The sequence below is a fragment of the Zosterops lateralis genome (assembly GCF_965231275.1).
Source record: "Zosterops lateralis genome assembly, chromosome: 2".
Taxonomy (NCBI): Eukaryota; Metazoa; Chordata; class Aves; order Passeriformes; family Zosteropidae; genus Zosterops; species Zosterops lateralis.
Window position 1 is genome coordinate 20,893,537 of NC_139763.1, and position 13,865 is coordinate 20,907,401.

The 13,865-nt window shown below is 39.6% G+C and overlaps 2 protein-coding genes across 6 annotated transcripts in view; one reads left to right on the forward strand and one right to left on the reverse strand.

The window, feature by feature from the left end:
• SHROOM2 (shroom family member 2) overlaps positions 1 to 13,865 on the reverse strand; it is a gene marked incomplete at its 5' end in the record, with an annotated part of 117,903 nt that overhangs the window by 21,026 nt on the left and 83,012 nt on the right. For all 5 annotated transcript variants that reach the window (XM_083855350.1, XM_083855349.1, XM_083855351.1 and 2 more), the window contains one exon: positions 13,605 to 13,708. In XM_083855350.1, the coding sequence (XP_083711476.1) occupies positions 13,605 to 13,708 (104 nt within the window). The remainder of the gene's footprint in view (positions 1 to 13,604; positions 13,709 to 13,865) is intronic.
• GPR143 (G protein-coupled receptor 143) overlaps positions 12,589 to 13,865 on the forward strand; it is a 110,272-nt gene continuing 108,995 nt past the window's right edge. Inside the window, exon 1 of the mRNA XM_083855354.1 lies at positions 12,589 to 12,655. The gene's annotated coding sequence lies outside the window, so the exon portion shown is untranslated. The remainder of the gene's footprint in view (positions 12,656 to 13,865) is intronic.

Here is a 13,865-nt window from a genome sequence, read left to right on the forward strand (position 1 = left end):
AAAGAAGGAATTGTTTCATCATATAAACCAGTCCTTCACATTTTTGAGAAGCTCTCATTTAGCAGAGGACTCAGCATTCCCAGAGGGGCTCTGTGTGGAGAGATGAGAGGCTGAGCAGTCACCAGTGAATGCAGGAGGAGCTTTGCTCTCGGTCTTGTACCTTCCCAGTGGCCATAGCCACACCAGCATCATTTACTGCAGTGGGGGTGGGAATGTGGATCTCCATACTGGCACAAAGTATTTCCTACCTAAACACACAAGTACATCTCTCAGTTTCCTTCTGGCTCCATTAGCGTGGGGCATACACACCCAAGACTGAAATTAAAAGGCCATGTAAAGACTAAGCTGTGCAAAAATCTCCCAGGTCTCATCCTCAGCCTGGACACCTCCAGTCCCCTGCGCAGTAATACAACAGGCTATTCTAAGAAAACAGAGAGAGGTAACAGTAATGTCAGCTCTTACATAAAGCTTAAACCATATACACACATACACACACATTAACAGGAGCCTGCCAATGGAGTCAGTGAGCATTTACAAAAATGAATCATTACGTACAGATGCCTATCAAAAAAATAACATTTTTGGTTGCCATAAAAAACAACTCCACTTTCTTCATTTGCCCCATACTCAAGATTTCACTAAATTTGTATAGAGAGATAGAACAATCTGATTGAATGCTATGCCTCAATAAATGAAAGTGTTTTCAATAAACTCAATGTGTTTGATTTTTATCTGTCTGATTTACAGTTTCTTGAGAACACTTCAGGCCAACCCAAAGAGTGCCATGAGACGCTCCAACTTCAAAATCCCAGACTAGATAAGTTTTGCAAAAATGCATTAGCCAACATTTGAAAAATGCATCATTCGTTAAAGATCTGACCTCTGTGCAGAAGCTTCACCATAAAACATAAGCATGGTTATGTAACTTAAGATACGTTCCGCACTAACTCACTGGCCAAGGAGAGCAAATGGAGTGGCTGTTTCTGATTTAATTTAAATTCCTTCTCAAGAACTACAAGCTACATTGGAAAAAGGCTTTCATACCTGAGTACGACTCCTCTGTAAAGTCCTCACCCTACAAAAACACACACTCAAAATCAAGGCCACAGTTTTGCAGTCCCTTTAAAGTGACCTTATGCAGATACTCTGCCAGAAGAGACAGCCTCCTTCTTAAGACACTCTGAGCTTTGTCTTCCTGTTCTTTTCAGCAGGAATTATACAGCCCCACAGAAAACTGGATCAAGGACCTGACCTGGCTTGAAACAGATAATTATGTGGCTTAAAGCAATTGGAAAATACTGTCTTTGCATATGACAAAATCCTGTTTATAGGCACAGCTCTTGCCAATACTTCTTAAGCTATGAACTTGATGTGCTGAAACTATGTTTTCATTGTGTATTTGTCTGGCACGTGGCACTCCGGGATCCAAAAGCACTTCTGCAACAGGCCACACAAAAAAGGGTAGTTTCTTTTATCCAGTATAGTTCTGCTCGAGACAACATAATGTTATGAAGTTAGAATGGGGTGCAAAGGGCAAGACTGTTGGAAATTTGGAAAAAATCTGAAGTCTAATGTCAGATTTTAATCCATATTGATAAGCACTAACTAATGTATGATGGGTGTCTTCCATAATTTCAGAAACTTAAAAGGTTAAAAGGCATCAGTTCCTCTAAGAGGTGGCAGCTGGAAGCCAAGTGGGATATGCTGGGCTATCTCATGTCTCACTAGATACCTGTGTTTAGCCAACTGTTTATCCAACCAAGTTTAGCCAACTTAGAATCAAAATCTGAGTTCTCTGTGGACTGCAACTGGACTCAGCACTTCACTTGCACATAGATGTCTCCCTTCTATTAGTTACGTGAATCCTCATCTGAGTTCCATATCCTTTTCTCTCAGAGGGTCCAGGATTCACTTAGGCCCTTAAACTGGTTTTACTATTGCAATACTCAGGAGGCACTGACAACACAACACCACAATTTGGACATGCAATATCAGGACAATTATTTTACAAGTGGTTCATTTTTCTGATGAGCTCTATCTGCTATCATTACTGAGTCAGTACAGCACACACTATCCGTCAGATAGCGACACATGGAGCATATTCCAAAGATGCTAAATGAGCGCTTCATAAAACTACTTAGGAATCTTTTAAGATAAATGCAGAGAATAAAGAGCCCTCTAAAGAACCATGATGGCTGTACCCTAACAGTCATGCTGTGAAGAGGCACAGCAATAAGCCACTATAAAGAAGTAGAGCTGTCCACTGCCTTGGTCTGAAGAGACAGATGATGGCAATCAGTATCCAAGAAGCAAACAGTCCAAAAAGCAAAGCACATGTTAAGATGAAAAGAATAATGAATACTGAATGACAAGAGAATACTCATCCAGTTCTCAAGGAATAAAAAAAGGCCTATCAGAAGAAAACTGAAGGTACAAAACTAGCAAGGTATTTCACAAACTATATCCCAGAGTACATCACTGGTACACTACAACCCGTTTATCATGGAGTCTTGGTTTTTCAGTTCTGTTTCTGAAAGCCTGTTAACATTATCTGCACCTCAATGGCAGCTATCTGTTTAGTCAATCAACCTAAATACAGCTTGGTTGTTGCACCCAATGTGATAAAGCAAAATGTCACTCTACCTTAACAACTCTTGCATTATCACCTGGCTTTATCACAGAATGAAATACAATAACAGACACTGCTTGCCAGTCCATTGATCCCACCAGAATTTCTCTCCTGTCCTGCCTGCATGGCAACATACACACTGCAATGTGTTTTCATCTCTCATTCTGTCTCTCTAAAAATGATACCTCTTTCCCCACGAAAATCAGAAATAAATTATTAACAAATAACATATCCACTCTAATTCTGCAGTAAATAAACAAAGTTATGTTGATGGATGAATGTAGGCCAGTCACAGGTAACAGCAAAAGATATAGGCCCATAACAGAAATAAAATCTGATTAAAATTATATTTCTTAGAGCAGCACAAGGGCCTCTATGCAGAAGGGAAGAATCTTGTGGGAAAGGGCAGAGGGAGGGATGCTTTCCTTTCCTTAGTTCAGAAAACAAAAGCCCCTCCTCCACTCTGCTGCACATCAAAAATAAATTATAAAAGATATTTTTAATGGCTGTATTCTAATTGCTTTATCTACTGCATGCCTCTTCTAGCACACAGGGGGATTACCTGCATGGAATTAAAATTACTTAAACTCAAGTCAACCAGTTAATGTGTTCAGTACTTACACACTGAATTCAATCATCAGAATATCCCAACAGTATAACGAGAACCATCATATTACACAAATGGCAACCATTGCAGAGACAAAAGACAGTATTTTCCAACACTGCTAACAAGGAAATCACAGTCATATTAAAAAAAAGCTCAAAGAAGAATGATTGTTTTGTCAATCTACTAAAAAACCCCCTACATTCCAGTTGCCACTCCTTTGATTTTTTTTTTCATTTTGACTTTTTTGTCCTGATAATGCTGTTGCTATTTTCTTGTTGCTATTACTACTGAAAACAGCTGCTTGCAGCTGAACAAGAATTAGGTAGCAGAAAACAAGCTAAAAAATGAAACACTGTGAATAACAACTAGGTCACCTGGGATTCTCAGGCATTCTCTCATCAAAAAGAATACACAGCTAGCTCATCTCTAAACGAAAAAAATCCTAAAGCAGTTATTTTAATTAATTAGCATGCACATGCACACATTTCAACAGCCATCTTTTCACTCTGAGCCACACTCACCGCTTGCTTCTAATAGTCACATCCAATTCTCTTACACTCCCAGCTAACAGCTCCTGCTGCTGTGGAGAAGGTCTTCGTGCAAGCCTGTACTCACAGTAACAGGCTTGGCTGGCAAATAACAAGATGAAAAGCTCTCGCACCACCCCTAGTCGAGAGGAACCCTGAGCCTGGCACCCTGAGCCACAACAACAGCACTGCAGCCCTCAGTCCAGAAAACAAGTATTTTCAAAAGGCACTGCCTTCTAATTCCAGTGTGGATGATGCCAACTGTGAAAACAAAAGCTGCTAAAAACAGCGCGTGTGTGCGAGCGTATGCACACAGAGCATCTTAGCTGGAATTAACTCACGTTTTCCCCCTATTCTCCCAATCCATGAGTGAACAGAACAAGTCCATTGCACTAAACAAAATAAAATTCTGTACCAAGCATTGCATCATTGCTAATTTGCTACTGTAGCTTCTGCTGATAAAGGCAGAAGATGCAGCCTGTGCTCAAAGACCTGAAGAACAAAAGAAATACTGTATGAATTAATATTGCAAATTTCTGTTCAGAACTGACAAAAAATGGCACATAAGGCACACACCTCTAGCTATTTCTTTCATGCTTTAATACTAAAGAAAAGACAATCTTACCAGGATTTACAGCTTTTTACCCATATTCACTGGATATGTGAGCTTTGCATCCTTGCAAATGTGCCAGCCAGTTTGAAAGCCTTGCAGAACTGAATCTGTCTCAACCTCTGCGTCTCATTTACTGTAGCACAGAGGATTTTCAAAGCCATGCCTCACAACAGCTGGCTTGTTTTTGCCTGCTTCCTATGATTGACAAGTTCATACAAGCTCTGTCAACTTTAACCTTGATAAGTGAAGGCTTAGTCTGTATTGTATGTTACATCACCAGAAACTTCTGACCTCAGGGAAAAGATCTCAGAGACTTCAAAGCTTTTCCTTTCCCCCACCCCCACCCTCTGGATTTGCTTATTAAAAAAAAAATAAAACAAAACTTTAAAAAGTGCTTTAATTTTTTAAGGGTTTTCATTTGTGAAAATCATGATCCGCATTTCCACAACTACAGCTCTACAAGTTTTATCTATTTACAATGATTGTAAAAGATCAGTGTGTTACTGGGTTCCTTTCTGAAAAACATTCAAATAACCAGGTCTTTAATTTTAGAGGAGAGCCTTCACCAACAGCCCTCCAGTCTGATTTTTTTTGCATGCGTTGTGTGCACAGGCGCCCTCTCTTGCAGGAGATTCTGCAGGGAAAGAACTGAACGCTTTCATGCTGCATGAGCACACTGCCACCCCCACGTTCCATCTTTAGAAGGCATCGTGGCTTTCATCAGAGAGCAAAGCTCAAGCTCCTTTCAATTTTTCTACAAGAACACATTAAAAGACTTAATAGAGAAGTTGTGGATAAGGCTTTAATATGTATTAAAAGATAATTTTGAAGATGATCACTTTAAGAGGAAAATGTTACTTAAACTGCACACAAAATCACATAGAGCAGTTAGATATCCAGTTAATAACCTCCCCTAAAATTTTTCTGCTTCCCAAAGCTGCCTATTTGATTTCAATAGAGAGAATGATTTCAAGAAAAAACACTAGTTTACATAATTCAATACAACTGGTTAGACTGCAGCAAGTCTGGCTGGCCCATGCAGAGAAATGGAAGCTATAGCTGCCACATTACTTTTTAGCACAAAACTTCATTCACATTTACTGACAAACAGTCTCCTGCGTGACAGCGAACCATAACCACATTGCCTAAGGGCTTATAGCAGAAAGTGAACATTTCACAGGCTAGCTTTTAGCACCAGAACACCATAAAGCCACTCCATATGTCAGAAACGTATGATTTGCTGCACTGAGGAGACAAATCAGTCACCTATTTCCAATTATGCTTTTCATCAAGTAACTTAGGGGAAAATAAAATCTACAATGCATCAGCACTTGATGCTTTTATGACTATAACCACTGGAGACTATATCTTACATTAGCTCTAAATCTCCATACTCAACTGTTGCTATCATCAACAGAGCTACATAAAGATAGCTGGATTTCAAGCAATGCAACTAAAATGCATGTCTTTAGATGGTTTCCATTCTAATCCTCTTTCCGGGTAAAGAAGTAAAATCAAACCAGAACACAAAAATGAACTAATGCGTATAAATTTATTTCTGTTTCTCTCTACACAAACACTTTTGTGTGTTCTTTCACATGCTGCCAATTTCAGAATTATTTGGACTACTTCTAGCTTCTCATGCTTGGTAACACTTACCTTTAGGGACAGGGGAAGAAACTTTAGGTAAGAAGAAATTACCCCCCAACACTTCTTTTTTCAGCCCACGATGGCCTTGCCATACCTCTCGCTGTCACTGCATGCACAGTGAGAACAGATGTGCCAGAAGTAATTAAAGCAAAAATAACTTTACTTGGTAGCAAGAAGTTGCAAGTAGAAAAAAGGGGATATATGAGATGGTGTAGCTACCCTCAAGTTTAGAAACAGGGATTCAAAGTTCACCTGATAAAGGTAGAGGAAGAGTCTACACTTTCAAGGGTGTGGAGAATGCATAAATTGGATGGGGGAGAAATAGGGCTGTATTACTGTAGTGTACTAAAAAACAACCACAGGTTTTGGAGGCAGTCCAGCACCCATTTAATGAGATCCAGCAGCTGCTGATGAGCCCAAGCAGAGCATCTCACTGATCTGCAGGATGCACACCTGACAGCTGCTGGCTGAGTGCTGCCAGGAGAGTGAGGAACAGGGAGGCAGTGGCAGGAGCCTGCAAGTTTTAACAATTTCATTTAGCCACAACCAACCCCCAAATCCCAAAATAATGCATTTGTGATGCTTATGAAGATGCCTACACATCTCTCAGCTCAACCAGCCTGAAAGTTTTAAAATGGACAACAAGAGGAAGAAAAAGACTACAAGTGGCACAATTTATCATGCCATTTCTGCCTTGATCCTGAGGTATGAGAGGAATCTGGTTCAAATCTTTGCTATTTGAAGAGCTACCCTGTTCCAGTGGCCATATGCATTTAGATAAATCTTTTTTGAAAGAAAGAATCCACACAGTGGATTCTTGAAAATGGCATTTACATATATGAGATTAATATTTTTAAAAGAACAAGCCAGATGGTATAATGCTAAGAGATAACATGCAACTGAATATATAATACATGAAACTCAGAGGGAATGTGTAACACCTACTAAGACACCCAACCACCATTCTTCCTTCCCTCTCTCTGTCCTCTTCAAAGGTTGTAGAAAAAAAATTGATGCAGTCTCCCCTTCACAACTCCACAAGCAAAGAACAGCCTTTGCAGGAACTATTCTCAGATGCTGCACACCATTAAAAGTGGGTAGTCACAAGCTACCTGAGCCATATGACAGTCACTTGAAACTTCCACAGAAATTACTGAACTGGGATCTGTGATGCACAGCTACCCATTCCTCTGATACATGGACAGCTGCTTAAGCACAGTGACACACCCAGTGCTGGGGAGGGCAGGTGTGAGGATGCTGAAGAGAAAGAATGAGAGAAAGAGCAAGAATTAAAAAAAAGCTCACTATGAATCTGGAGAACCTCAGAATCATAAATTTAACATCTGAAAAAAGCAAAAAAGTATAAATTTCATTAAGAGAGTCAGAAGCTGCACTAATGAGTAAAAATGACAGAGAATAATTTGGGCATGTGTAAAAAAGATGTGTCTTGGATGCACTACCAATCTTAGAAAGAGCTACTACCCATTGGGACAAGAGTGATCTGGATGACAGAGACTTTGGATTTTCTAGAGTTAGAAAATTAAATTTTATCTCACCTGAGGCTCTTAAAAATTTGACTCCCATGAGACAGTCCTCACTCATCTGATCACATCATTCACATCAGAACTCATTAGATATAGATGATTCACAAAAGGGGTAAAATCTAGGTGGCAGCAGTTGCGGCTATGAGGAAATTATTCAGATTTGATAAATGCAAAGTAAGTAATCCACAGGAGAGATTTTCCTGTGCTTCACCAACATATACGATGATGTACAACAGAAATTGCTGCTACACAAGAAGGAAAAGCTGAATTTCACAGACTGTTCTATGAACATACAATCTTCGTACTTCACAGCAGTAAAAAACTAAACAAAACCCCCCAAAATAAAGCAAAGCTCAAAGACAGACAGACCAACAGAAGCTTGACAACATACCCAGCTGCATGGCTCCGGGTTTGCCCTGGGTTTCTGTTCCCTCCCCCCCGCCCAAGCATCTGCTACAAGCTCACACAGAGAAAAAAACCTGCCTAGGTAGACTTTTGGGCTGCTTTTAAGCACCAACTGGTGCATCCATCAGCTGCCATCACATACCAGTGATTCAATGTTCCACTGTCTCAGAGTGTTATATTTATATATCTGTTATTAGTCAGTCACAAGCTAGTACACTGAAAGGACATAATGGTTCATGGCAATGAAACCTGTACTAATTACAAGTACTCACAGAAACCTAAGGAAGATGAAAGGTTACAGGGGATTTCTCATATATGAATAGATGCTGGTAAACTCACTCTCTCCTCTACATGCACAGGAAGAGCTACAGTAGGTATTTCTCATTTTCAGACAAAATACAAGCTTTATAACAGCCCAGACTGTACTTGTGCTATTGCTATATGACACACACAATGTGTCACATCACTGGCAAAAAATCTGGTGTGAGAAATGCCTTAATAATCTGTATCTCATGATAAATAAATGCTAAGGACATGGACCTGCTGGAGCAAGTCCAGAGGAGTGCCAGGGACATGATCAGAGGGATAGAACATCTCTCCTGTGAAGACAGGATGAGAGAGTTGGAATTGTTCAGCCTGTAGAAGAGAAAGCTCTGTAGAGCCTGTTAACACATGCATGAAATGTTTGCCAAAGTAATTTTTCCACTGATGTCTAAGGAAGCAGTTGCACAAGATTATACTATTTCTTCCTCAAATGGAAAAGGGTGAAAACATTTTGCTTACATAGCTCTGTTAATGCCTTGGTAAGACCTTCAATGCCTGAGACATACTTGTCCTGCAATATTCAGTCAGGAACAGCAACTCACAGCTTGACTGCTTAACTGCAACAATAAATGAGTAACCTCAGGAAGGTCAACAATGCCAAGTGCCAGGTTCTGCCCCTGGGTCAAGGCAATCCCAAGCAGAAGTTCAGGCTCAGAACAGACCAAGACCAGCCTTGGGAAGAAAGACTTGAGGGTGTTTGTGGACAAAAGCTAAATAACTTGGCAGTGCGTACTCCCAGCTCAGAGAGCCAAACAGCTACATCAAAAGCAGTCTGGCCAGCAGGTAAAGGGAGGGGATTCTCCCCCTCTACTCTGCTTTTCTGAACCCCCACCTTGATTACTGCATTCAGCTCTAGGGTTCCCAAAAGAAGAAAAATGTGGCCCTGTTGGAATGTGTCCAGAGAAGGGCTACTACTATGATCACACAACTGGAACACCTCATTGAGGACAGGCTGAGAGAGTTGGGGCTGTTCAGCCTAGAGAGAAAAGGCACCAGGGAGACCTTACAGCACCTTCCAGTACCTAAAGTAGGCTACAGGAAAACCAGAGAGGGACTTTTCACAAAGGCAGGTAGTGACAGGACAAGGGGGAATGGCCTTAAGATGGAGGAAGGCAGGTTTAGCTTAGATATTAGGAAGAAATTCTTTACTTGTGAGGGTGGTGAGGCACTGGAACAGGTTATCCAGAGAAGCTGTGACTTCCCACACCTGGAGGTGTCAATGACCAGGCTCTGAGTAACCTGGTGTAGTGGAAAGTTCCCTGGCCAGGGCAGGAGGGTTGGAACTAGATGATTTTTAAAGTCCCTTGCGAATCAAACCATTCTAGGATTCTATGATTCTTAATAAAGAAGTTTAAAATAGCTATGCAATACAATGCTGGCAACAGAAGTTCTCATTAACTATTTAAGGAAATGGCCCTTTCGCTACATATAAAAACCCCCAAGCCTTCAAAAGTCTTGTATTTCAGTAGCTGAGTTCCTAGTTAAGCTGATCCTAACACTATATATTTCCAATTAATTTACATTAATTTAGATGGTGACTAATTTACACCATCTACCACTGTAAATATGAGGAACTAATTTGTCCAAATGCCTATTGTGGACTGTTGGTGTTTTTTCCCCCCACTGTTAATGAGTCCTCAAAGATATGTAAACCCCAACCCCACAATGGTCACACATCAGAAGAAGCTAAGAGAAGTAACTATCAACATACCCATGTCTGTGTATATGTACATATATACACACACAAACATCCATATATGCATGATACAAATACACACATACCTAAATGGACTACTGGTCATTTTTAAATTCATCTCACTCAATTCAGAAGACATAAGGTCAGTCACATTCCTGTGTTGCTGAAGGTCTTCTTCCTTCTCTTCCTTGCTGCTCCAGGTAAGCATGGAGCCTAGATATTCACCAGGTGTTGAAAAATCTTCCTTACAAAGAGCCTAATAAAAACCTTGAGAATGTGTCTATAGGCTTCTGCTTCTGGATTATCAAAGATTTTTCTAGAACACTATACTTGGTCATTTAGGACAACTTAGGCATTAAGAAATTATTTTTATTTTGGTTTTGTATTGTAAAGGCTGCTCCTCTGTCTTCAAGGGCTGAACTCAAATACAAGTAACCACTAAGGTATGAAACCACTGAAAAATATTTTACAGTGTTTAATTAGAGTTGAGTCACACTATGGTCCTACACTTGACATGCATATGCTCTTGGACTTGACACCTATTAAATGTTGAAATATTTTCTGCAGCCTGTGATCTCAGATATCCTTTTTCACTTTTTGAAGTTATGTAACTTTAATAGACATCACAGGAACAAATTAATAGAGCTAGGAGTCAAATGTTCTTAGAAAGTAAATAAAGGCAATGGCTGTAAACATCTCTAGTAGATGGCAATCTTAAGAATTAGATCAAAAAGCATGATTCTTTTGATACAGAATGACTTATGTGTGCATGTCATACTGCAGGAAGCCACAGACATGGTCAGAGCACACATTTCCCTCTTTAACCTTTTGAAAGTCTTTCAGCTTAGAAACTGTGGAGACTTCTATAAGGAAGGTAATTACATAACCAGTATAAGTCATTTTACACATGCAGAAAGAAAGAAATGTTTAAAGAAGCACAGACTTTCCATCTGTAAAAAGGTAAGCTTTTGTAACTAATTTGAAATAGAAAGAGTGGCATCAATTAAAAAGAAAAAAAAAAGCACCATTTTTTGTTTTACAGATTAGCAGAAGTATATAATGCTTTTATGCTGACCTGAAGTTAAGAACATACATAGAATCACATCAACCCCTCAGTATAAAAATGCTCTTCTCATGTGAGATGACTGCACCCCGTAAGTTCGTAACAAGAGTGGTCTGGCTCTTCCATATGAGATGACAATGGCTGCAAAAGACCATTATTTTCTCTTCCTACGAAAGTCATACCCCAAACTATTAAATACTCCAGTCCAGAAGAACATGTTGCAGCTCTTCTAAAAATGAAGATGAAACAACTCGAATTCATTGGAAACACTCAGTAATCTCAGAGGGGGAAAACAGAGCTCAAAGATGAAACAGGTTCACAAACTATCTCCATCAATTCAACATTCACACCCTCCTTCTCCAAATTTTTAAAGTAATGTTAATTTAGGTTTTACAACTGTGTGCTAAAAAAGAACAGCCAAGAAAATAATGTTTTCAGGAGAAAAAAACAATTATCAAACATCTTTATTTTTGTTTTTAAAAAGTCATTTGCTGGTACAATATTCTAACCCTTCTTCATTGTAGGTTCAGTGCATTAAAAAGACTCGTATTTCTGAGGAAAATAATCAGGGAAGTTGTAAATGATAAATATTCAAAGATTATGTCAAGTTAATAATTTCTTTTCTTTTCTCAAATCAACTGAAGGGCAGGGAGGCCAGAAGCACTCTGCAGTGTAAGGACTGTCTAACCTGGAGAAAGCACCCATGGACAGCTGTCTCCTCAGCTTGGGATACTGCAAATCTCACACCCACAAACGCAGAAGGGCCACTCCTGTGTTCAGCTCCATCACACTGACTTTGGTAGTACAAAGGCAACCTTAGCACACAGGTCTCAGAAGCACAAAATAACAGCTGCCAGCAAGTTAATCCAAATATGAATTTTAAAAGAGAGTATTAAATATGACTGTAAGGAAGACCTTAGGTTTGGTTACTATTCATGTTCTAGAATATACCCTGAATTAGGTGGATTTGGTAGCCATTTGCAGACTGCTAGATTTTAAAAACAGAAAACTAAATGCCTTTAGGGCAGCTCAAAAATCATAAAATCAATCCATGCCATGAAACCAGTTCCTTTTGAGCACAAGAATGTCTTGTTAAAAAAAGGAAATATATATTTGTTCCCATAAGGTAGCCACTCATTATCACGCAGTGGTAGCTCACAATACAGGAATTAAATGCCCAAATTTTAATTGGTTAGTTTTTTGAATACAGAAGGCATATCAACCCTCTGCATATCAATGTTGAAAGAAAGACTGTGAAGGAGACCATTTCACAAAACCTTCTGTAACGCGGTAAAATGGCCAAATACTACATGTGAAACAGTATGTCAAAATAGGCTCCAGCTGAAAAAAAAAAAGTTACTGCAGCTGGTGCCCTGTCATGTGATTTTAATGGATTCCATTATAAAGCAAGAATTGTGCTGCACAAACACCCTAAAATGCTGGCGTAGGAGTACGGTTCACATGCTTTTGTGACTCGGCTTCGGCGCTGCTGGATGGGAATCGTTTTACTCGTGCAGAGCCCCGGGGCTCCCTCCTCCCCTCCCCACGCTGCGCACACACTCCACCGCTCTGGGCTGCTCATTTTGGAATCACCACGGTAAGTACAAAGGGCTACAAAAAACTAGAAAAATAGGGGGTGGTCTCTTCAGCTAAGCCATAAGCAATGTAAAATACAATCATATGGACCCACAAGTAAATACTAACTTTTTACAAGATTTTATGGTCACAGCTTGAGTGTATGTTTGCTACAGTTCATCATTTCCTCTTCCTTGAGAGATTACTACCACTTACAGAATGGAGGAAAGCCCATAGAGGTTCTTTTTCCCTCTGTTATGAAACCCAGATCTGTCAGACGTGGCTACAGCAGCCGCAGAATCAGCGACTGCTGAAATCACTGCTTACACCACAATAGCCCAGGATGACGACAACCCTCAGCATTCACCATTTAAAGGATTTTAACTACACTGTTCATACAGTCACACCTTTGAAAAGGGTTTTAAAACATAGTACATTAATTAAAATATGAATTAACAGAGAAAATTAGAGCTCTTCAAACAGTTAAACAAGTTTTAGGGTCTTCTATTCAAGTCCTATATTCTGTAAACGCATAAGAAAAGGCAAGTCCAATTTACAGCACTATTATGTTTCAGCAGCATGTTGTCTTTGCCAAGGATAATACTGGAAATCTCTTTTGGGAAACCTCAGGGCCCCCACCTAACCTCGAAAAAAACCGTAACTATCATTTCATGCACACAAATAAGAATCAACTGCCTCTGAACAAGCTATAATATGCTCAACACTCAACAATTTCTTTAAGCTCACACTAGAGCCCCCAGAAATTTCAGTCCCAACATTATTTCTATCATGCACATTGAAGTATGTGGGGAGAAGGAGGGAAATAAAGGAAAAAGGCACGGCAGAAACTCTGAAATCATCACAGTAGAACTTTCAGTTTGAGTCAGGAAAAGATCAGATCAGAGAAATTTGTCAAAAAGATTTGTCAAAACCAAATCTTTTAAAGAGAAATTAAGAAACACTATACTTACCTTACAGTGCAGTTCCTTTCATCCAGTTTGTCAATGTTAGAGAAAATACACTCCCCATCTTCCTTTAAATCCTCTGTTTGCCTCCTTACTTCAACTGATACTTCCTAAAAAAGGTTTATAGTACAAGTAAGAGACCAAGTCATCATGTTTCACTCCCAAAAAAATCTATGATTATGGAACCTCTTATTTGTGGGTTTGCTCTGTTTGAGTATACATCAAGTCAGCAGCATAGCATGTTTTGAGCTTGTTTGGTTTTAAGCA